Source organism: Sceloporus occidentalis, unplaced genomic scaffold (genome assembly GCF_023333645.1).
Source record: "Sceloporus occidentalis isolate IW3139 unplaced genomic scaffold, rSceOcc1.0.p SCAF_74, whole genome shotgun sequence".
In the NCBI taxonomy this organism is placed as follows: domain Eukaryota; kingdom Metazoa; phylum Chordata; class Lepidosauria; order Squamata; family Phrynosomatidae; genus Sceloporus; species Sceloporus occidentalis.
Genome location: NW_028317054.1, coordinates 2,192,284 through 2,217,005, shown reverse-complemented (window position 1 = coordinate 2,217,005; position 24,722 = coordinate 2,192,284). Strand labels below are relative to the sequence as shown.

The 24,722-nt window shown below is 40.7% G+C and overlaps 2 protein-coding genes across 2 annotated transcripts; one reads left to right on the top strand and one right to left on the bottom strand.

Annotated features, from left to right (window-relative positions):
• Positions 1–6,585: 6,585 nt before the first annotated feature.
• On the top strand, positions 6,586–13,382 carry LOC149285938 (cilia- and flagella- associated protein 210-like). Its single transcript, XM_089494662.1, has 8 exons — positions 6,586–6,741; positions 7,975–8,148; positions 8,752–8,939; positions 9,178–9,334; positions 10,551–10,690; positions 10,994–11,186; positions 11,997–12,161; positions 13,020–13,382. The coding sequence occupies exons 1-8, from the start codon at positions 6,586–6,588 to the stop codon at positions 13,380–13,382; spliced, it is 1,536 nt and encodes a 511-aa protein (XP_089350788.1).
• Positions 13,383–16,111: 2,729 nt separating this feature from the next.
• On the bottom strand, positions 16,112–23,118 carry LOC149285937 (peptidyl-prolyl cis-trans isomerase G-like). Its single transcript, XM_089494661.1, has 12 exons — positions 23,058–23,118; positions 21,564–21,638; positions 20,758–20,865; positions 20,629–20,673; positions 20,369–20,456; positions 20,104–20,133; positions 19,847–19,986; positions 19,286–19,478; positions 18,506–18,667; positions 18,200–18,278; positions 17,816–17,952; positions 16,112–17,192 (listed from the first exon to the last, which is right to left on the bottom strand). The coding sequence occupies exons 1-12, from the start codon at positions 23,116–23,118 to the stop codon at positions 16,112–16,114; spliced, it is 2,199 nt and encodes a 732-aa protein (XP_089350787.1).
• Positions 23,119–24,722: the final 1,604 nt, after the last annotated feature.

Sequence of the window (24,722 nt, the reverse complement as noted above, 5' to 3'; positions counted from 1 at the left end):
TTCTGCAACAAAGGGAAACAATTGGAGATGAAATGTATAGAACTACCCAAAGCGGCATCATCACGACATTGTGAGGTCAAGAAGCTCCCAGACCCGACATCTTCAAGAAGCCTTATGCACGTAAACAGGACTGTGACAAGTCCATATGTAAAGGTTTCAGCCATACGTTTAAAGGTGGATCTCTCTAGAAGCATATGTAAAAGGGACCCTCAGTGCTGCAACCAATCAGATTGCAGAGAAAACCTCCAACTGCTCACTAAAAACCCACCTATGGAGAGAAGCATTTAAGGGAGCCAGGGCCGGACTAGAGAGGACTATGTGGCCAGATTAAGATCTACCCAAGTAATCTATCCAGATTGATCCGACAAACCTTCTGCATGAGATGCAGGGGGGGGGCTGGCACCATCTGGCCCGGAGGAGGGCAGGCAGGTAAAGCCAAGTGACCCTAACTGCCCCCACCGGTAACTCATATATACACTAGCACACATATTTATACGCGCACACTTTCACGCTAACACACACATACATACATCTACACCAACACAGACGTTCACACGCACACACTCTTACACATATACATTCATGCTAACACACCCACTTAGAAATACTCTCTCACTCTAATACTAATATATATATATAATATACTCCTCACCAGCAGCTTCTGTCTTGACCAGCGCGGGGAGGCCGGAACGTACGAGGGGTAACATTACACAAGGTTACATCACCCTTACTTTATGCAAATTAAATATGTAAGGCAGGAATTTGCTAAAATCCATTGGTTATACCCCACTAAACTGAAATACAGACCCTAAAATAAAACCTCAAAGCTTTAGCTAGACTTTAATCCTGTCTCAACAGTGTTAAAATACCTTTACAGTACTGCCACCTCTGCTGGGAGACTATTCCACTTATTTCGCACCCTCTCAGTAAAATAAAATTTGCCAATATCAGATCTAAGCCTGTGCTCCTTTATTTTTAAATGATTACCTTTTGTATAAATTTCCCTTGTACTCTGCTGAAGCCCTTTATGTACTTAAATGTCTCTATAACATAATGTACATGAAAATATATTCCCCGCATAATGTCACATCATTATTATTATTATTATTATTATTATTATTATTAGACTCGCCCACTCACTGCACAGAGATCGCTTGTATTTTGTCGGGTCCAGTGGAAATTGACCAACCAAGTCTTTGAGATGGACGGGCGCTAGTATACTCCGCTCTTACTCTGCCGACACCGTAGGATTAACGCTCACTCGCAGCCAGAGGCCACCTGCAGGGCAAAGGGCACGAGTGCATCATTATCGAGCAGCGGCCATCTTTTATTTGGGCATGGCGCCCATAGTTCAAAATTAATGAAATTGATACAAAGGTGAAGAAAATCAAAACAACTGCTAAATACAATAGCAGAATAGTACAAGACGATTGCGTAGCATACATAAACGAAGACGTCTTATCCAATATAAAAATGCAAATAAGCTGTCACTTTTCAAAACCCTTAATATTATATTTAATTCAGAATTACCAACGAGGATGTCAGGGGGTTTACAAAACATTCATCGAATATGGCTGCAGGAAATTAAGCAGTTATTTATACATTGAGTTCTACACATGAGAGACACGATACATCACGACACCGACGCCTCCATGCCAGTCAACACTGTTACAATAAACAGTGCAGTCGGTTGGCTGCAGTTTATCTATTGCGATTTGTCGTCCGGAGGCAGGTTATAGCAAGTCTTAAACACTAGAGACTGTAACGTTAAGTACCAAAAGACCCCCGCTGGACTACAATAAAACGAGTGCAGTAATATCTAAAGTAAGTTGGAATTGTGTCTCTTGTGTTTAGCTGCAGCTGCTTGTATCCAGGCAACGTACCCACAAAAAAGTGACACTTCAGTGGGCTGTTGTCAGGCAACGGGATACCAACAATACCCGGGAGCCTGGGATCAGGACGCCAGAAGCTGGTATATCGAGGAGCATGGCCTCTGCTTTTGCCCCTGTTGTGCAGCATGGCAGGAGAAGAGGGCAGAACAGCAGGGTGCAATCAGGTGAGCAGAGGGGTTATTGATGTAAATACAACCCTATGCAACATTCCACTAAAACCCATAACGTTACCATGGTTATCATGCCACTAATATCTGTCACCAATAGGTTACCATGGAGACCTGTAGTTTTTGTACTCTCCGCTCAGTCGCTATACAGATTTTTTTTTTTTTTGATTTTTTTTTGCAGACTCCTTATGAAAAAGTTTTCATTCTTTCGCAGTGTTCATGTTCATTTAGTGAGAGCGTGAATGTGTGCGTCAGACTGAATGTGGAGTGGGGTTTTTTCCTCCTCGTATAGTATTAATACCATATATATTACGCACAACATTACAATACATATCAGTCATAAGCAAATTCAGACCAGGTGGATACCCTACTGTTACTGGCACACATACACTCACTGGTCACTTTATTAGGTACACCTTGCTGGTACCGAGTTGGACCCCCTTTTGCTATCAGAACTTTGTTGCATACTTTCTACAAGGTGCTGGAAACATTCCTCAGAGATTTTGGTCCATATGGATATGATGGAATCACGCAGTTGCTGCAGATTTGTTGGGTGCGCATCCAATGATGCGAATCTCCCGTTCCACCACATCCCAAAGGTGCTCTATTGGATTGAGATCTGGTCACTGTGGAGGCCATTGGATTACAGTGAACTCATTGTCATGTTCAAGAAACCAGTGTGAGACGATTTTATTATTATTATTATTATTATCCTTTATTTATATAGCGCCAACAGTTTACGCAGCGCTTAATACAATACATAAATTCAAGGGATATGACAAGACAAGAATTGACAGACTAAGACAAACCGATACATTTGGTGGAGAGAGCCCTGCTCGCAAGCTTACAATCTAGAGGGAAATGGGGTGACAAACATAAGGCATAGAGAAAGGGTGAGAGGTATTGTGGGGGTTGTAGCGATGACAAGGAAGTTCTAGCAGCTAAGATGGTCGGCTTCTCTGAAGAAGTGGGTTTTTAGATGTTTCTTGAAAGTTGGGAGGGAGGGACAATGCTGAAGGTTCCTTGGGAGAAGATTCCAGAGATATGGGGCAGCTCGAGTGAAATCTTGTAGACGGGAAAAGGAAGAGGTGATGAGTGAGGAGGAGAGCCTTAGCCCATGGGAGGAACGTAGGGATCGAGTAGGAGAGTATTTGCTAATGAGGTCAGAAATGTACGGAGGAGCAGTATTATGGATGGCTTTATATGTCAGTACCAGGATCTTAAATTTAATTCTAAAGGTAATTGGGAGCCAGTGGAGGGTTTCACAGAGGGGGGAAGCAGAAGAGGAGCGACGTGCAAGGAAGATGAGCCTAGCAGCGGCATTTAGGATAGACTGTAAAGGAGAGAGTCGAGACAGTGGAGTGCCAACCAGAAGAGTGTTGCAGTAGTCAAGACGGGAAATGATAAGGGAATGAACGAGTGTTTTTGTGGATTCTTGGGTGAGGAATGGGCGGATACGAGAGATGTTTTTTAGGTGCAAGCGGCAGGATTTGGCGAGGGACTGAATGTGAGGGATTAAGGAGAGGTTTGAGTCAAGGATGACCCCAAGGCATCGGGCCTGGTTAGTAGGAGAGATAGTCGTGTTGTTAATGGTGATAGAGAATTCAGGTAGTGGAGTGGAGATGGAGGGAGGGAAGATAATGAGTTCAGTTTTAGAAAGATTAAGTTTCAGGTAGTGTTGTGACATCCATGAAGAAATAGCAGACAAGCAATTGGTAATACGGGACAGGAGAGATGGAGAGAGATCAGGAGAAGACAGGTAGATTTGGGTATCATCTGCATATAGGTGATACTGGAGGCCAAATGAGTTGATTAGTGTGCCAAGAGAGGAAGTATAAAGAGAGAACAGCAGAGGGCCAAGGACTGAACCTTGGGGGACACCAACCGAAAGTGGAAGGGGTGATGATGTCTTGCCAGAGAAGTTGACAGAGAAGGAACGGTTAGACAGATATGAGGAGATCCAGGAGAGAGCTGTATCTCGAATGCCTATAGAAGTAAGTGAGTGTAGAAGAAGGTGGTGATCAACAGTATCGAAAGCAGCAGAGAGATCCAGTAGAATTAGAATAGAGAAGTGACCTTTTGCTTTGGCAGAGAGCAAGTCATTGGAGACTTTTGTTAGAGCTGTTTCAGTAGAGTGAAGGGGTTTGAAACCAGACTGTAGAGGGTCAAGGAGGGAATTAGAGGAGAGGAAGTTAATGAGGCGGTTGTACACAATCCGTTCAAGCAGCTTAGAGATAAAAGGAAGCAGAGAGATAGGGCGGTAGTTAGTCAAACAGATGGGTACACTGTGGTCATAAAGGGATGGACATGGTCAGCAACAATACTCATGTAGGTTGTTGCGTTTAAATGATACTCAATTGGTATTAAGGAGCCCAAAGTGTGCCAAGGAAATGTCCCCCACACCATTACACCACCACCACCAGCCTGAACCGTTGATACAAGGCAGGATGGATCCAAGCTTTCATGTTGTTTACACCAAAGTCTGAACCTGCCAGTTCTTCCAGTCTTCCATTGTCCCATTTTGGTGTTTCTGTGTGAATTGTAGCCTCAGTTCCCCATTCTTAGCTGGTAGGAGTGTCACCCGGTGGTCTTCTGCTGCTGTAGCCCATCTGCTTCAGGGTTCGACGTGTTGTGTGTTCAGAGATGGTATTCTGCATACCTTGGTTTGTAACAAGTGGTTATTTGAGTTACTGTTGCCTTTCTGCCCATTCTCCTCTGACCTCTGACATCAACAAGGCATTTCCATTCACACAACTGTCGCTCACAGGATATTTTTCGGACCATTCTCTGTAAACCCTAGAGATGGTTTGGGTGAAAATCCCAGTAGATCAGCAGTTTCTGAAATACTCAGACCAGCCTGTCTGGCACCAACAACCAACAACCATGCCATGATCAAAGTCACTTAAATCCCCTTTCTCACCCATTCTGATGCTCGGTTTGAACTTCAGCAAGTTGTCTTGACCACGTCTACATGCCTTAATGCATTGAGTTGCTGCCATGTGATTGGCCGATTAGCTATTTGTGTTATCAAGCAATTGAACAGCTGTACCTAATAAAGTGGCCAGTGAGTGTTTTCCATGAAAACCGCTAAGTGACCCCAAACTTTTAAATGGTAGTGTGTATATACCGTATTGGCTCGGATATAGGCCGCACCCGAATATAGGCCGCATCCTAAAAGTTAGGTGCTTTTTTAAAGAAAAAAGTTTCCGCCCCCCCCGAAATATGCTGCCACTCTGTCCCGAAGATGTACTCCCCCCCCCCGAGATATGCTGTCACTCTATCCCCCCTCCGAGATATGCTGCCACTCTACCCCCCCGAGATATGCTGCCACTCTACCCCCCCGAGATATGCTGCCACTCTACCCCACCCACCACCGGGAGAGTTACCGGTGCAGACTCCACGGGGTCTTGCGGGGCCGGCGGGGGACATCTACGCATAACGCGTATTCAATTTTCGGTGCCGGCACTTCCGCCGTGGGAAGTACCGGCAAGTAGGATTGTTCGTGCAGACGTTCACCGGCAGCGGCGATGCGAGCATTAACAACCTCCGCTGCCGGCACGTCTGCATGACTCCCGGTGTGGGAATTCCCGGCAAGGGAGATTGTTAAAGCACATCGAGCAGACGTGCCGGCACCGGAGGTCGTTCACGCTCATCGCCACTGCCGGTGAACGTCCGCACGATGCGCTTAGACAATCTCCTGTGCCGGCACCCCCCCGTGGGAAGTGCTGGCAGGGGAGGCTGTCTGAGCGTATCGGAGAGTAGGATACGGGTCCCCTGCACCGCTGCGGGGGATCTGTATCCTAACCCTGCTGCCTGCTAGACCCCGAATATAGGCCGCACCCCCATTTTAAAGACTTAAAGTGGGGAGAAAAAGTGCGGCCTATATTCGGGCCAATACGGTATATTCTTTTTACAACATGTTTAACAAGAACAATTTCACATGACAATATTTTTTATGACATGCCGGTATTGAAGGAGAAGGAGGGAATCTGCTCATCTGAGCTTACAATCTATTGGTAGAAAATATGTTTTAAAATCCTTTTATTGAGTTGGAACAACTACAGACCAGTAACTTTCAGCCAAGAAGGACCATGTGACCAGTTTCCCCAAAAAGTATTACTCTAGCCCATCAAGCTTCACATCTGGTAGGCCGGTATTAATTAAAGTAGGACTGCATGGTGTGTGAAATCTTAGGAAAGAGAGGCTTCCATTGAAATCCATGGCTGTGCTTTCCGCTCAAGTGCATGGGGGTCTTGTTCCACTGCTGGAGCTCAATAGTGACAAGTTTAAATAAATAAAAAGGTACTTACCCTAGGGAGAAGCTGCAGCTCCTAACCCCCTCCACATCCTTTCATTATGCATCAAATTTAAAAGAACCATGGAGCTATCAAATGAATTGAATTGCACAATTAATGGGGTGTCCCTTTAATTCATATTCATCCCAGTCTGCTCAGTATTCTTGAATAAAATACAGAGTATCTATCATTTTAGCTGAGAATAATTCGGAGAGCGACAGAGGATTCGTTATGTCAAAACCAGTCGATCTTCGCCAGGTTACCGTCCTACCAAAAGCCGAGTGGGAACGAATTCTGACTTACACCAACACGATTGAGCAAGACATGATGGAGTTTTACGAAGAAAAGAGAGAAAGAGAGGCTTTGCATTTACGATCAAAGGAGATGGTAAAAAACTGGAAGAACACTCTTGCCGTGAGTATTTATGGATTTATGGATAAGGAGCGACATGTTTTGTACCACTAAGCGGTCAGAAATATTTTGCTGATCAATAACCGCAGCAGTTCTTATCACACTCTTTAAGAGTCATTCCCTATTATAATATGAAGCCATAGCTTCTGCCATGGATTTTACGGGGCTGTAATTCCCTTGTTGGTTCTCATATATTTAATGGAGCTGTTCTTTTTCGGGGATCAGTAAAGACGTCAGGGACAGAACTGACATGTAATTATCTCTGAAGTACACAGTAATTTAGAGTAATTTATTATGGCACCAAAGAAAGGCGTGTTTCACTTTTTTCATTGTTACTTTATTCTTGCATTATGTTTAGAAGCGAAGGGTCCCATTGCCCTTAGTCAGTTTCTCTTTATTTCCTGCACCTTACTCAAAAACCAAACTGTGGTAATTGTCTTCTGGAAGTCCTGGTGGAGGGTACTGTTGTGGCATTTTCTTTAAATGTATTTTATTTAGAAAGAGAAAAAATATGATGTCATAACAGCCCGTGCCTCTTACTCAGAGCAGCCCTCATGCATATCTAGAGGTTTTCCATGACATTGGCAAAAAATGGGGTCATTGCTGTTTGCAGATGGGAGGGGGCAAAGTACCGGGAACACAGGGCACATAAATCGGCACTTACAATGCCACACACGTACACATAGGCAGTTTGCAGCTTTACTGACTCAAAGGGGATTATTCTTTAGAGGCTTGACATGAGAGTTTATAGGTGAGTTGTGGTTGAAGCTCACTTCATCATTCATTATGAAGGGCTAACACCAGCAAGGAGAGCTGAACTGGCCCTGTATAATGCATAATTCAATGGGCGGGAAGACTGAAAGAAAGGATCTCCTTGGGTTAAATATACATTATAGAGGGCCGGCCATGCTTTTCCTACAGCAGAAGCTTATGGGAATTGGCCCTTTATAATGTATAGTGAAGTCAGGGAGTTTGAAACTCCAACTCTCCTACAAACTCTTCCCTTAGGTAATAAACTGATGTTGAGTGGCAAACACAAGTGAAAGGGACATTCTGTTTGGTGTGTGAGGACAGTGAAGCGCCCTCGGTTGTCTTTACTGCTTCCTGAAGAAAGAATATAATGGCACGGCCCTCCATACCCATCCAGCCCCCTGTATTTAAGTAGTTAAGCGGAATTCGTATTTTAATGTGTTGTGGATATATCTACAGGGGATGAGGCAGCAAAAGTTAGAAGCCAAACAACTTCGCGATGAAGAGGAGGAGGGGCGTAGAAAGATGATTGATTTAGAGGAGGCGAAATACCAAGCTGAGAGGAGGAAAGAGGCGATAGAAAACGCAAAGCTCAAACAATACTATCAAACCGACAAAGTCAAGAAATTCCACGTATGTTCTATTTTTGTTTAATTTGCATTGACGTGTTTGTCTATGATTGAAACAACACTGTATACCGAGACTTCCCTTAATCAATCTCTGCTACTTTTAGAACAGTCTGGAAGTTAATGGAGTTAAGTGTGTGCCCAAAATTCCCATTAAACTGATGAACTACTTTGAAATAGGTAATGTTAAAGACACAGCGTGATGTCCCTTACAGTCCCCTATATAATGCATACTAAAGTACCTTGTGCAGCTGCAGCTACTCTCCTCCTCTGTGACCCAACAATTCTAGACAGTGATTGGCTGTTTGAAGCAGCCAATCAGTTCCAGGAAAACACTCTCATTGAAATATTAATAGGTCCCTAGCAACTGCATTTACAAGCCGGCCAGCAGGGTGGGCAAAGCGGAAAATGTATAAGAGGGGATTCTGCCGAACCCTTCCACGCATGAGCAAAATAAGACACCATGGGAATTTTAAGGGAGCTCTCCGCTCTCTCAGTTGTTAAACATCATATATAAACCATTGAGGTCTATTGGAGCTGTGACGGAGATGTATGTTTGTGTTCAGATATCCGCATGTTGTGTTTATGATGGCTTTCTTGTGTTGTGCAGAGTGCGCTGTTACTTACTGAAGTGCTGAAAGAAAGAGAGGCCCAGATTGCATTAAAGAAGCAGATGGACAAAGCAAAGCATTCTTCCAACGTGAACCAAGACTTTGAAGGATGCATTTTAGATACCAAGACGAAGGCTACCCACCAAACCACAGACAAAAGGGAGATAGCCAAGGAACTTCTGAAGCAGTATGTAAAACCCAAAGAAACCCCTTTTATTTGTACTTCTGCTCTTCATAAAAACCTCTAGTCTCACCACTGCTTGTCGGGAAAAAACATACCTTCTTCATGTCTTCCACATAGTAGTGGACTTTAAAGTCTACTTCTATATTAAATTACAGTTTTAAGCTCATGTCTTGTTTGATGTTATGGTTGTTATTTTTATGACTTATATGGACACAGTTTTTTTCATTGTGCCCCTGTTTAGGCTAGAGGAACAGAATCATAAGGCTGAATTAGAAAGACTAGCCAATAAGAGGGAAGGTGGAGAAATCCAGAGACAGACCCGGATCTATGAATGGGAAATGCAGAAGCTGGCCAAAATGAAACAGGATGAGAAAAAGGAAATTATGAAGGCTCATCTTGTAAGTTATAAATCAGAGAAAGGAAAAATGATTGAAAGGAATATACGGGATCACTAATTCAGTGGCAAGTGATTCAATTGTAGTCAAATCTTAAACAATAGGTCTTTTTATAGGAAGTTTAAAAAGGGGACATTTCACAAAATCTAATATATGTTAAAGTTCTTTTACTCGCCAACCTTACCTTTATTAGGAATGTCTAACCTCAGTGAGTTTAAAAAAGCTTATGGAACTATACATTTATACAGGGCAAGCTCAGTTCTTCTTGATGAGAAGTTTGCCAGGGATAGCGTTTTATATGTAATCAGTTAGTTAAAACCACAACTGTAAAGTTTCCTGCTAAATGCTGCTGTACTGAATTAATGCCACGGTCTTACTGCAATGAGTCCCTGGGATCTATTAAAGAGAATTTGCGGTAAAACGTTTGAACTCCCTGATACACTCAGATTGGAAGCTTGTGAGCAGGGCCCTCTTTGCCCATTGGATCTGTTTGTCTTAGTCTGTCAGTTCTAGATTTGTCACTCTTTAATATCTGTATTGTAAGAGTAATACTAATAGCATAAATTGTTAAATCACGTCACTATGCATTATTGGAGACAAATCCAAATGGAGTTACCCCTTATAATCCATTGGCCTTTATAACATATAGTGATGTCAAGGACTTAAATTGTTTACCTCGCTTGCAAACTCTTAGTTTAGTGAATAGACCCCTCTACTTGCATATCTGCATGTGTGTGATTTCATATGAGACTGTCACATCATTTGTCTAAGTTTCTGTAACTTGTGTTGATTTGCTGAACACTGAGTTGTGGTGTGATTAACCATTTTATCGTCACCATTTTGAAGCATTAGTTCTCCTGGATCGGTACTTTGTGATGAATAATTAGCGAACGGAGAAAGATTTCATCTTACTAAAACTTAAATCATCCTCTTACATTACATTATATTTATTTATAAAGCGCCGGCCAATTCCGCAGCGCTGTTACATTCATTAGAACAATTTATAAACACATAATAACAAACTGGTGGAAAGGAGAAGAGGGCCCTGCTCTTTCGAGCTTACAATCCAGTTGGTGGTTGAGGGGAGTGAGACAATAGGAGAGGACGGCTTGGATGGGGATAAGTTGATCTGGTTGCGATGATGTGTTGAAGCTGTTTGTTCAGATCGCTTGATTAGGATGATGGTTGTTTGTTCCTCTTTGTCACTGCTGTTCAAAAGGCAACTGTTGCAGACAGAGATTTTATCAGAGCTCGAGAGCAGCAAAAAGAAATGGAAAACGAAGAACTGATTCAACGTTACGCTCTTGCAAAGAAAAAGATGGGGCAGCTGAGAAAAGAGAGAGAGCAGGAAATATACAGGTAGGTATTGCTGTTCTGTACCCACAGAGTAAGATGTTGTTGTCCATTATCATTAAGGGATCTTAGGAGGTACTTCAATCCATAAGTAAATGTTACAGATACTGAATTGGTGAATATTTAAATGTACATCTCATTTTCATTTCTGTGATGTACCACACAACTGCCCCTGTACATGTGGGAGAGTCCCGATTCTGGGGCTCCATCAGGATGTCTTCTCTGTCCCACCCGCTGCATGCCAGGTGGTAATGCTGCGTGCTGCGAGATATGGGGTACAGAAAGTCAATTACGTATTTTGTGATTCAGACAAATTCTAGAACGTAGAGATGATATCGGGAATCGCTTGGCTGCGCAAATAAAGCAACAAGTGGACGATGAAGATGAGCGCGTAGCAAAGGCCATCGCTGAGCTGGATGCCAAGAACACAAAGGAAAGCCAGCAAAAAGTGCAAAAAATAAAAGAGGACATCAAGGCCATCGCAGAGCATCGGCAAGCTATGGCAAGTACAGACGGGCAGCACACTTAGTTCTCTATTGTCACATATTAAATATATATGTCTATATATACACTTGTGTGTGTGTACAAATGAGTACAATAAGTTTACTGACTGATGAATAATGCACACACAGCTACAGCTTTGAAAACAAATAAGAACAGAGATATGGTGACCACGGACAGCTCACGCATAATCTCCCTGATCTCCTCTTTCAGCTCAGGGTCCTTCTCTGCAGCTCGGCCTCCGTGCAATTCTGAAGTGAGCAGTTAACACACACCACAGACTTATCTATTCAGTTATTAACACATAGAGCATCATTTAATCTAAACTATAATTTGTGAAGTAACTTCATAGGGGCTTTGTGTTACTTATCCAAATGTATGTCTGCTATTTAACTCTATGATGACATGAATGAGTACTGTCAAATATTTGGTATAATACAAACAAATTTACCCTTTGAAAAGTAAGATGCGTGTTATACCCGACATTGCAGCATTAAAGGGGTTAATGCTTGTGTGTTCAGTCCTCACAGGCTTGTGGAGACCAAGCCACAATCAATCCTGTGTTCCTATAGAGCAGAGAGAGGCTTCATCCATGACTTAAGGTTAAAAAAAAAAAAAATTACATAAATGATTGATATCTGATAATGAAAGGTGACATTTTAGGTCACTAACCATTGATCAGGCTCACATTTGAATATGCGACACCAATTAGTCAACAGTGAACATTTGAAATACAGCTCATAATAAATCATCGGATATTAAGCACATGTGCTACTATACAATGTGTTGAAAGTATTTCTTATTTGGATAGAGACGGAAAAAAGAAATGGAAGAAAAAGAAGAACAGTTGAATGCTATAAAAGCGCTTCACGCCATAAAGGAAGCCGATAACGTCTTCATCGCCCAACAGATGGAGAAACAAAGAAAAACCGATGAAGAACACAAGAGGATGCAGGCAATACAACTCCAGCAAATGGTAAGGCATCAACGCAAGAGATGCAGACCAGGAGCGGGGTTCAAACAACGTCAGAGCATAATAAGAAACTAACTTCTTGGGCTGTTTATTGAGATTATAGAATATCGGAGAGGGGCCCTCAGATGAGGTCTGATATCCTGGACACCCCCAAAACCCAGTAAGCACTTTAATATGCAGTCTTAAAAAGAAAATCAAGCACTAACCTGACAAAGAGGTTGCAGTCCTGTTGCAAACGTTGCCCTCTTCCTTCATGATCTGACCTGTCTTCCCACTGATTGGCTGCTTGAAGTTGTCAATCAGTGGCAGGAAAGTGCTCCCATAGCAATCAACGGGAAGATTTTCTATACATGCGCAATGATGGCTGAGTTTCTGGAGCTGGCTGGAGGCGAGTAAATCACTTTGCCAATCTCATCCCCTGCAGGGCATTTAGCTAAAGGTGGGGGCAAGAGTGCTAATGCTGATCTCCCCCCATGCATTTGCAGAATGGACCACACAGAAATGTAAAGGGACAATGCAGGTATCACATGCTTTAAAGTGATGCATGATTGATGATGTGGTGACGTTTTGCACTCTTTATCCCTTGGTTTTAAGTTTTACTGTGATTTTTGCCAGGAACACTTCTTGGGGGGAGTTTATTTATGACAAGCTCTGTGTGTAAAAGGAGCATCGGGAAACATCATGTCCCTGCACTAAGGACACATCAGGGACAACAGATGTCACAAAAATGTTAATAAATAATAATAAAAATACCAGGGAACCCATGCTGGTCCAGTCCTGAGTCATTACTTAACAAGCTGCTTTATTGGAGAGACTACGCTCTGTGTTTTTTGATCTTCACGTTGAATTCTTACATTTTAGGCTGAAAAGAAAACCATGGCTCTGTTAGAGAAAGATGCAGAACTGCATTACACAAAGCAAAACGAGACCTTGCTTGCCAAGGAAGAAGAACAATTCCAAGAATACGCAAAGCAGGTGATTGATTCTGCCATCAAAGCCAAACGCAATCCTTTCCCTCTTAAAAAAGCTGCTGAAGTTGGAACTGGCAGTGGACACGGCCCCGTCTACTCCCGAAGGGGAGGTATTCGGCCCAGTTACCAGGTGCAGGACACCAGCGGAGTCCAGTTACCATCCTTTAAGAGCGACAACGCTCAACAAATTAAAGAGATCTATGACACGGGTGATATTCAACAAGGAAAGAAAAAACTTGGTTTCACATGGTAGAAACAAATTATTGTAACATCTGTTATCTTATAAATGTATAGAAAGGAAAGAGGGAGGACATTGTAGATGTCAAGTTCCAATCGCAAACCCATTTTATGCTCAGGTTGGGTTTAGTTTCTTTTTTTCAGAACATTCTGTGTGAGTAAAAATACACGGTATATCACCAGGGGTATCATAACTAATAAATAAACTCAATACTACTATGTTTTCGTTGTGCTTCACTTTGAAATCTTTATAAAATGTTAAATTTAGTGCCGATATCGTGCTGTTTTCTTTTAAAATAGTTCTAGTTTTGCCTGTTTTCATGCAGCTGCGTATTAGCCATGTGTATGCATTCTAGCTCTGAGAGAAGGTTTTTGCCAGACTTTATTCCAGCACTTTTTACTTCCGGCTGTCACCCAGCATCCTCTATTTTTCCTGCCTCTGTTACGCTGTTTTCTGAGACAAGCTCTTCAATGCTCAGCATCCGTCCTTCTGCACAACGTTCATGAGACAAGGGCTGGTTGTACAAAAGGCACTTTTGCCCCTTTTACGCTCAAAGTATAAATCACAGGGGACAGTAATTTTCATTCTACCAGGATTTACTCAGCCCAAAGAGTCAAAAAGTGCCTCAACACTTGCTGCAGACCATCTTCATAAGATAGCTGGAGCTCTGCGAGTATAAATGTCGATGCCCCCCCCCCCTTCTGCTGATCTATAAATAACATTACAACGTACCATATAACATCTGTCAGTATATAGTGGTGGAATTACAGTGGTTAAGCAGGGTACTAAACCTGAGATCTGCAGCCAGAGTAAACCAGTTCCAGTAATATTTGCAGCATAAACTTGCCCCTTATTTAGTGTATTTTCGTACCGCCCGCATCACGTTCTATTGAGGCGCTAAGAGTTTTGCCATGATTGCAAATCCGTTGAAAATTCCCTGCGAAGAGTGGTATCTGTTGTAAACGCTGCCACAGCGGAGAGACCGATTCTTACCTGCAGACTAGAAAAGGCCACAGGAGAACCCGGCACATACAGATCCGAGTATGCAGGGAGGTGGTGTTGGATAGAGCTAGGTGGTTACCGTCCTTTTAACATTAACATCTTGAATAGGACTTGACAGAACGTACAGGTATTGAGAACAAGCATCTAAAGCATGCCAAATTAAAAAGTGATTTACCGAGTACCGAGTAGACATTACAAGGCTGGACAGCAAAGAAGCACGTCCACACCATACACAGCACCCTCAAAATAACACACCTTAATCCATTCTTGTATTTATTGTATTCTCTGTACTCCAGTTATGATTTCAAAATGAGTTCAAGGTAACAGTTTACAATATTGTACTTACAGTATTCAAAACGAGGGATAAAAAAATAGCGTCAGTTCATTACTGTACATAATGATCTGCAATGATATATCACACATACAGCATCTGAATTACCAAAGATCTGGCCATAAGAAGGAAAGCAGCCTACATGTCTCAAAGTTTTCAGTAGGTCTTTAAAAAAAAATATGGAGGAAATTTGTGAAAGTAAAGCACTGCTGAGCAGGTCAATTCTTCACAAAATACGTTTCAATTATTTTTGTTCCGAAAATGTAAATGTCCTCAAAACATAAGGCAGGAAATATAAGATGAAAAACTAACGGGACATCAGACTTAAAGCCTAACGGAACAGGTCACACATATATGTTGTACTTGCTCCCTATACAGAGCTAAGGAAAATCCCCAAAAAATTTACAAATTTAGTATATGGTTATGGCACCCCTTAACCTACTAAATTACTGTGGGAAGAATATGTTGTCCTGGTCTAAGGGAGGCGAGGGTAAATAAAAGGGTTAAGTTTATTTTTAGAATAAGTTAATAGCACTACACTAGTATTACTATACATAGCAGAAGCCACTTGGACAGACTCTGCCCTCAAAAAGCATCCCAAGTTCTCTCATGAATGCAGTCATAAAATAGTCTGAGTAAGTGCAGTGCTGGAGAGATCAGGCTTGATATGCTTTAGCTATACTGTCAACACCAGATTTAGGAATGTAGGTTTTTTGTTCAAAGCACAATTATTTTTTTTCCCTTACAAAAATATCTAAGGTGGCATGACAACATGGTGTCACAAAATACCTGTAAATGGTAAACGAGTCTAGAATTAGACAGGGTAAGGAGGGAACCACATCTATGAGTGACTGTTCAGACCAAATACAATAAAGGATTTCATGCATAAAGAAAAAAAAAACCTAAGATCTGAAAATCAGTTTTCACTGATTGCACAAATGCGTACTTGTGTAGTAAATGTACATACAACACAAATATTTACTTTGTGGCATATTTGCTTATTTCCTGTACAAAAACTATTACAAGCTTTAAACCACTGAATACATGAAATAATCCCTGGACAGCATCAAACCAGGAATAGCTAAAGCCTAAACAGAAATGATGAAATACATACATGCCCTTTGTGAAATAACAAGGGAGGGGAAAACAAATAAAAACAAAATTCAGAACTTAAAGCAAGTGAAAAAAGAGCAGCTCTATGAACATCTATTGATAAAGTATTAGACCTAAAAGTTTTTCATTGATGGTTTATTAAAACTTTAACATTACAAATGTTCCAGATTGAGAATTATACATATAAAAAAAAAGAAAAAAAAAAAGGAACTAAGGTCCATAATAAAAAAATAAATGTCCACCAGCATACATCTCTCAAACATCAACAGAGAATGTAACCCAAAGTAAAATGTATACTTTATTTCTCGTTGGTAGAATCAACTCTTGCTGGGCTCGACTCAAGATTAGATTTTTTCTCTTTTGTTTGAGAACGATCTCTCTCTCTGCTTCTTGATTTTTTGTTGGATTCCTTCTCGCGTGAAGATCCGTGTGTCTTTTCTTTATCTCTGCTCCTGCGTGTTGAAGATCTTTCCTCCCTATCTTTAGCGTGTACATTCTTGGAGTCTGGACTTCCATCATGATCTCTGCTTGCTTTCTTAGTCCACCTGTTCTCTGGACTGCTACTCCTAGAATGCTTTCTTCTATGGTCATCATGGTCTGAAAGCTTTCTATGTGAACTTTTGTCATCCCGTCTATTAGAATCTTTACTTTTACTGACTTCTCTATCTGAATCTTTTGAGTTATCCCTACTCCTGTTTCCTCTTTTTTTGGAATTTTCCGGGGACACTTTTCTGTCTCGGCTCCTGGACCGGCCTCTCCTTCTGGGCTCTCGATCCTTGCTTCTTGCACGGTTATTTTCTCTGCTTCTCGACCTGCCCCTCCTCCTGTTCTCTCTGCTCTTACTTCGCTCGTTACCTTTACTGCTGGAGCGGCGTTTTGTTCTACCAGACTCTCGTTCCCTGCTTCTTGATCTTCCATGTTTGTCTCGGTTCCTCTCCCGGTCCTTGCTCTGACTTTTTTCTCTTTCATTTTTTGAGGAGCCAGGTTTAGACCTTTCCTTACTTCTGCTTCTCTCTTTATCTTTCCCTTTATTATTCGAGTGCTTTTCTTTTTCCCTCCCTCTTTCATGATCCCGATCCTTACTCTTAGACCTTGCTTTGTCATCATGTCTACTGTGTTTAGCATCTCTGTCGCTTCTCGAGTTATCTTTACTTTCACTGTGGCTATCTGATTTTGTTCTTTTTCTACTCCTACTTTTGCTAGTCGTTTCTTCTTTCTCAGCATCTTTCTTTGACTCTCTGTCTTTGCTGCTTGATTTGTGATCTTTAGGCTTCCTTTCCTGATTGCTCGGGATCTGTGAATCTGGTCTTTCATCGGGCTGTTTCTGCTCTTTTCCTCTTACTGGGCTTTTCTGATTGTCTTTATCATTAAGTTCACTTCTACAAAAGAGTAAATCAGAGGTTAATCTTAATTTAAAAAGAGTGCAGAAATTCAGTTATATAAAAAGAATCATACCAAAACTGGTAAGATTACCTATGAGGGGAAAACACAGTATATAATAAGGGGTCAAAGCTATCATAATCATCTCTTGCTTAAAATTTTGCCAATATAAGGTAACCCTTCATGGTTTGTAAAACATTAGGGTGAGACTCCCCATTGCATGTTATTTTAAAAAGGCAAACAAACTGCTGGAATATAAGGTATGTATGTATGTATATATATATATATATATATATATATATATATATATATATATATATATATATATATTACACACACACATTGTTCTCTCGCTCTATAATATATATATATATATATATATATATATATATATATATATATATATGAACGTAATGATGAGTGACTTTTCACTCATTGAACATTTCATCTGGTCCACTTCTCAAAGCATCATGAAGAGCCAACTCAGGGAACGTGTGTTCATTTGTTTGTTACTCAATGGTTTGTGAACAGCACCCAGTGTTGTAAGCATGGTAAGAATTATTTTTGCCAATAAGCATTAGGGCAAGAAATGGAAAACAATCACACTTGCAGAACTACGCACTTGTCGCCTTTGATCCACCGCTCTCCACTAGAATATCTCATCCTTTGGGTTCTCTGCATTTCCTGCCTCCAATGTGGGGGGGTTTCACTTCTCCTAAAGCGATCTCTGGACCTAGATCTAGATGGAGTACGGTATCTCTAAAGAGTTGGAAAGGAAATACTGCTTAAGCAACACATTAAAAAGCTAAATAATATTTTAGTAAACAGACGTTGAATGAATGGAATCAGTTGACAACTACGCACAAAACAAAATTAAAGCATGAGAAACATTTCTTCATGGGAAAAAAAAGATTTTTAACTAAAAAGTGAAGATTTTTGCAGCAAAGAGTAAACATAAGTCATTAAGTGCCTGCTTATTTTTAATGGACATATGTGAACAACTCACCCTGGGACCCCTTCCTTTGATTTTTCTTCCAGATCTCGTTACCAAAAGTCTTCTCTGGTAAAGAGACGCTTGCGAGTTGCTAAAATTAAAAAATGGACAATAAGCTATACTCTTCCATATTAAAAAAAACCAATACATACGTATTTCATGGTACATTTATTTTTGTGCATATCCACAGAGCGTGGCTGGTGTATCAAAACTATATAGGATGCTAATCCAAGCAAACCGTCTCTGGAGCCACCGAGCATTTAACATCGTACAGACTACTTTAGCAGTAGAAGAGGAAAAAATAAATCAGACACTTGCCTCTCTCTCTCCCGTTCTCTGTCATTTGTTCTCGTTTCTTTTTCATCTGCTCTTTGAGGGCTTTTTCTCATTAAAAATTTGTTTTCTGGTATTGTCGGGATCTCTTCTGGACGGACAGTGGATGTTACTTGCACTTCCTGGTCTTCATTTTCACTCTCAGAACTTGTGGAAAAAATTAATTAACACTTAATAATGTGCATTTACATTACGTGAACATTATCAAAGAGCTGGAATTGCTGGAAATATGAGGTTAAGCCTAAAGTCAATGGGAGAAACTTTTTATGGAAAGATCCCAGAAGATGTTAGTGCTAGTATGTAAAAACAAAAGAAGATCTTCACTGGACCAAGGAACCAACAGAAAACTACAAAAGTTGTTTTGTTTTTTTTCTGTTTTCTTTTACAAAGTAGGTGCCACTAATGAACAATTCATGCTTGGCAGCATGCCCTGCATTTACATTTCATTGTTATCAGCTCAATATGGACACAGACCCCTTTAGGGTCTTTACCTTTTCCCTTTGTGGGAAGAGGGAGAAATGTTTCTTATTCTCTTCATTGATCACACAAGGCACCACAGCCTTGCATTGCTGATTGCAGTGCATGCGATCAGCCAGCAGAGGGAGCAATGAGATGCCAGCAGGGTCTACACAGACCCTGCTGAATCTCTACTGTCCTCCAATGACACCAAATGGAAGGGAATGCCTATTTGCGTGATCAGGCATTCATTGTGTACGAAGCGCAGTTACACACAATCGGCCGACAGGAACTCAGCTATGAACTCACCTTTTCTTTGACTTCTTGTGCTTTTTCTTCTCCTTTTTCTGCTTTTTCGAATTCTTTTTGTGTTTCTTTTTTTTCCTTTTCGACTTTTCCTCCCCTTCGCTTTTAGAATCAGAGGAGGATTCTGAGGAAGAGTCAGAGTCACTGGAATTTTCAGACTCACTCGAAGATTTGTGTCTTTTTTTCTCTTTCTTAGCTAAAAGTGATAAAAAGAATGATAAACAGTGTTCAATAAAAAAGTGTTAATAGATGCACACAATGAAATGATGGATTTATGGTCTTTTGGTGCAATTCATAAAATATTACGAGTGGCAGTTAAATCTCAGCGTTGTTAAATGCACAACAATGTCAAGTGAGCATCCACATGCCATTGACCTACAAGAGCAGGAGAAATATTCCTTTAGAGAAAACAAAATGACAGCTCAAAGAGCAAAATATAGTGTATAAACATCACAGCACCTTTAGGCAAACCCATTTGTTCAAATATAGAAGCCTTGCTTTGGTACCGCATTCAAACACAGGTGGATGCCAAGTAGTCTACAACTGAAAAAACAGGTTCAATACCTTTTGATTTTTGAATCAGCTCTCCACAATCCTGTATTCTGACATCAACACATGGCTTGCTGGAAGCATCCGTTTTCTGACTTTCTATTTCCCTAACAACCTCTTGGCCGGAAATGAGCTGTCCAAAAACAACATGAAGTCTAATGAAAAGGAAAAAAAATGTTAAACATATCAAGAACAAAACACTGATCAATTAGACATATTTATATACAAATAAATGTATGTTTGTCAACAGAAACAAAGTCATGAATATTTACCCATCCAAATGTGGTGTAGGTTTAGTTGTTCTACGATAGCGTCAGGAAGGAAATTGCCCAAGAAGAAGAAAAATAAATAAATAAAAAGTCAATTAACTTTTATGAAACAAAATATGTCTGCCTAGTATATAAAAGAATGAATGTTTAGAATTAAAAATATAGCTAAATTACGATTATAAAAGTAAAACAAAGAACACATACGTAACATACAACTAAGGTAGGAAAAAATAGGTTCTTTATAACAGTTATGATTAATTTAACTTACATAAAAAACTGCGATCCATTTGTGTCCTTGCCTCTGTTGGCCATTGACAGCAGAAATTCCTTATTGTGCTTAGTAGTAAAATTTTCATCTACAAGAACAGAAACCAGGTTATGTACAAATTCTATACTCCACATTTAACTAGAAGCAAGGGCTGGAGAAGAAAAATACCTAATCACCATGTTTTTTTTAATTTCAGTGGGGGGGGGGTTTGAATGTGTTTTGTCACTATTGTACGGAGTAACGACAAACATAATTCTTACCTTCAAAGAAACCTCCATATATTGATTCTCCACCTCTTCCATTCCCTAAAAGAGCATGAAATTATTGTAAAATAAATAAATCAGACTGAGGAAACAAAGATCTGCTTTTGTACATAAACAGAACCTTACCCTCGCTAAAGTCTCCTCCTTGGATCATAAAATCCTTAACGACTCTATGGAATAAACAGCTTTTGTAATGCAAAGGCTTCTGGGTAATTTTTCCTATACCCTTTTCACCTAGAAATGAAAACAGTTTTAGAAAATGGGTCCTGAAGGAATCAACGCATAGGGCTGAACATACCAAACAACGAAATGCCCACAAGATATAAAACATTATCTGATTAACTACACACATTTTGGGTAGTACAGCTTCTATGTGTTAGCTGGATTGTGAAAATGTTACACAACAGAGAATTTCTGAAAAATGGCATTGAAATATTTAAAATGGACTCAGTTCAGCCTGAAAAAGTGATATGTGTTAGTGGGAGTTTGTATAGTTGAAGTAGCAAAGAAATATAAAGATACAGCTCTGACAAAAGAAAATGGTTATTTACAAAAAAGTAAAATATATATTTTTCATCTGAACGCTATTGTTTTATTTATATGCTTAACAGTTTAAAGAGAGTCTGTCTTACAAGTTTTGGGCATTCTGACAAAACTTTCCAGTTACCTCTCATTTCTAGTCTTATACCAAAATCAGAATAAGATAAAGAGGATAAGTCTTTAAAAGCAATATATACATTATATTACATACTATATACACATTATATACACATACAGAGAGATAGCTGCAGTGGTGCTAAACAGCTTCTGCGTTGGCCATTTCAACCACGATCGTAAATACAAAAATCATTAAAAACAAAATATTCTCTTACTGGGTATAAATAAACTAAGAACAGTAAATATGACACCATACGAGAGACAGTTTAACAAACCTGTGCAGAGACAGCGGAAATTTTCACACGTTTTTGGGCAAACATCTGAAAACAGTTCGAAGACAACTCTCCCAACTGAAAACAAATACAGAAGCAATTCATGCAAACACACATTTTCCTTACAAAAAACCCACAATATGCCATCATTGATTTTGTTCATAATACAAAAATTGAATAACTTCTGGCCAACTCCGCACCGTACAGCAGGTCCGAGGATGTTCTATCTTCGTTTGCTAATGGAGCTTCGGAAAACTACTTATCCTACCCAATACCGAGCGGGACCAAACTCATTAGGTAAAAAGACAGGGGACCTATTTAATTTTGTGCTGTTTTATATCCATCTCTATGGGTGTCTCTTTCTGGCTCCTAACAAATACCCACGTGTCTGGCTCCTAACGTCTACACAAATTTGTCCAGCTCTGTCTTTGGACACGCTTAATTATGGAACTCAAGTATTTCAATCAGACCCATTGCCAACAGGTGTATAAAAAGCACCTTGTCATGCTGTCTGCATTTACAAATATTTGTGAATAAAATGGGTCGTTTTGATGAGCTCAGTGAAGTCAGGCGTGGTACGGTGATAGGAATCCACCTTTGCAACAGATATTGCACATGTAACAGTAGAAGAGGAATCGTTTTGGAAGAGCAGCAACTCTAAAGCTTAAGACCACGTAAATTCACAAAACGGATGCTCTCTCGGCCCCTTACTTCCATTGAAGGGAATTCTTAATGCTTCAGCATACCAAGACATTTTGGACAATGCTAAGGCTTCCAGCTTTGTGAGAACAGTATTGGGAAGGCCCTTTTCTATTCCAGCATGACTGTGCCTCAGTGCACAAAGCAAGGTCAAAGACACGGTCGGATGAGTTTGGCGTGGAAGAACTTGACCAGCCGCACAGAGCCCTGACCTCAACCCCATCAAACACCTTTGGGATGAACTGGAACGGAGATTGTGAGCCGGAACCTCCTCATCCAACATCAGTGCCTGGCCTCACAAATGCTCTACTGGATGATGGGCAAAATTTCCACAGAAAATCTCCGAAATCTTGTGGAAAGCCTTCCCAGGAAAGTGGAAGCTGCTATAGCTGCAAAACGGGGACCAACTACATATTAATGTCTATGTATTTAGAATGTAATGTCAAAGTCCCTGTTGGTGTAATGAGCAGGTATTTTGTCCAAATAGTGTACATTTAGTTCAACATCTGAGTGGTTTAAAGATCTGTAGTCCCTGCCCTTACCGTTGAACTGATTGATGCTCTAATGCTTCACTCACCACCATGACATTTTACCTGCTGATCAAGTCAGGTTTGCGATGATGAGGCTACAAAACACAAATCTACGTATGGACAAAAGCTAATTCTGCTCAGCAGGTGCATTGATTGCATCACTGAATATTTTTTTTAAACATTTTGAAGAAAAGCGCACGGGATATTTTTACACTTCCGCACAGAACTGGACGCAGCGTGGAAATAAGTAGAGGCCAGTGTTGCTTACCTAGTACGTTGTTTATGGATATGTCAAAAAAACAGCGAGGACGTTGCACTTTTACTCCCATGATTTTAGCTGTAAAAAGAAAAAAAACCAAGTATGGGTTACTACAGCCTCCTTCTCCATATCCGAAGCGTGGGAGGGGGTGAATGCTAAAGTCTAATGTCCCATAGAGCCCCTCAACAGTAAAGAATGAATTATTATGAAGGTGGAGTGTTACAGCAGCGGCCAGGCTGCAGAGATGGACATAGCTAGTCTCAGCTAGCCACAGCAGTCTGCTAATCGCGAAGTACTCACTACTTACATTTCTAACTATCTAAAATCACCACATGATACTAATAATTAATAGATTTAGAAACTGGTGATTTACTACAAAAACACCTTGTGATAAGAATCCCACCCGTGGACTGGAAGGATTTATCTGTTAAACAGGCAGCAGTGAGCATTGCGTCATCCAAAAACACTCCATGCATACGTTTAAAAGGTTCAGACATATCCTCAGACTCGGATGGGTGAGAGCTCAGCCGGCCCCACATAACAAGATAAACGTGTGGAGGTTTCTCGAAAGCCAGCTTGACTTTTATTCAAATAGATGTAACATTATTTAAGCTCATGCGAGGAAACAAGAATACTACAGCTCCAGCACAAAGGATACATTCGGAGCATTCGAGATCACAGAACACGTTTCGTTTAATGTCCTTCATATGACTTGGCGTGGAGCAGCATGAACAGTGCTTTTAATGCTCACTACCAAAGGTCTAAGGGCCTGCCGTGTATTACCCCCAGTGCCCGGGGACATGACCCAAGCACAACTACCCGCGTAGCGGAGAGAAGATAAATCTATACGCTCTCACACATCCCACGCTGCCGCAAACGTTTTCATTGCGAGGATCTGGAAGAGCACATATACCTCCACAGGAAGTTTTATAAAAGCAAATAACCTACCAATTAGAGATGGAAAAAGAATTGAATGTAACCTCACAGCAGGCATGGATAGATTGGGAACGATATATTACACGTTACATGACATATTACATGTTAATGGGAAGATCTACAGGCCCCTCTGATACATTGATATTACCTACTAGAAGAGATATACAAGGATTGGACCTCATTCCCCCTCCTCTCCCACATTATGTTTTAGTTGGGGGAATGAATGAAAAGATTGTACTTAAGATACTAATTGTGCAATGTACACTCGTCAATGTTATGTAAGTTTATTATGTCTTTTATTTAATAATTAAAAAAACGTGTCGCTGGAAAGACCAAGAATATCTAAACAGGTGTGAGTGTGATCTATGGCCGGTGATCACAGTCTCCGGTATAATGCGCTCTCGAGATACGAATGAATAGCTGGAAATCGATTTTCAGGACAGCTTTACGGAGAAGTCGTGTTATTTGTAGCTGTGAATACTACAGACGCCTTCTCTGAATGTCACAGAAAAGGGAAATAAACAGGGGTTAAAGACAGGATCGGCATGAAGCGTGGATGGGTTTGCTCTGCGATCGCACCGTATAGAAATCTGTCCCTAGAAGAGCCTTCATTACATTACATGTTGGGGTTTTCTTTGGTTTTAGGGGAGATTTATCCTTTGGGTTTACAGACATAGTAAATGTGATTTGCAGACTAATAACTGGGGGTAAATGCGGGGGTTTTATTATGTTAATTGT

Bases quoted from the DNA above. Each gene is read 5' to 3' on its own strand.
- LOC149285938 (XM_089494662.1), top strand. From the start codon at position 6,586: ATGTCAAAACCAGTCGATCTTCGCCAGGTTACCGTCCTACCAAAAGCC. The intron at 8,149-8,751 runs GTATGTTCTATT...TGTGTTGTGCAG, and splicing joins ACAAAGTCAAGAAATTCCAC to AGTGCGCTGTTACTTACTGA. The intron at 8,940-9,177 runs GTATGTAAAACC...GCCCCTGTTTAG, and splicing joins GCCAAGGAACTTCTGAAGCA to GCTAGAGGAACAGAATCATA.
- LOC149285937 (XM_089494661.1), bottom strand. From the start codon at position 23,118: ATGGGAGTAAAAGTGCAACGTCCTCGCTGTTTTTTTGACATATCCATA. The intron at 19,479-19,846 runs GTATTGAACCTG...TATCACTTTTAG, and splicing joins GCTGATTCAAAAATCAAAAG to CTAAGAAAGAGAAAAAAAGA. The intron at 17,953-18,199 runs GTGAGTTGTTCA...CCAACTCTTTAG, and splicing joins TCAAAGGAAGGGGTCCCAGG to AGATACCGTACTCCATCTAG.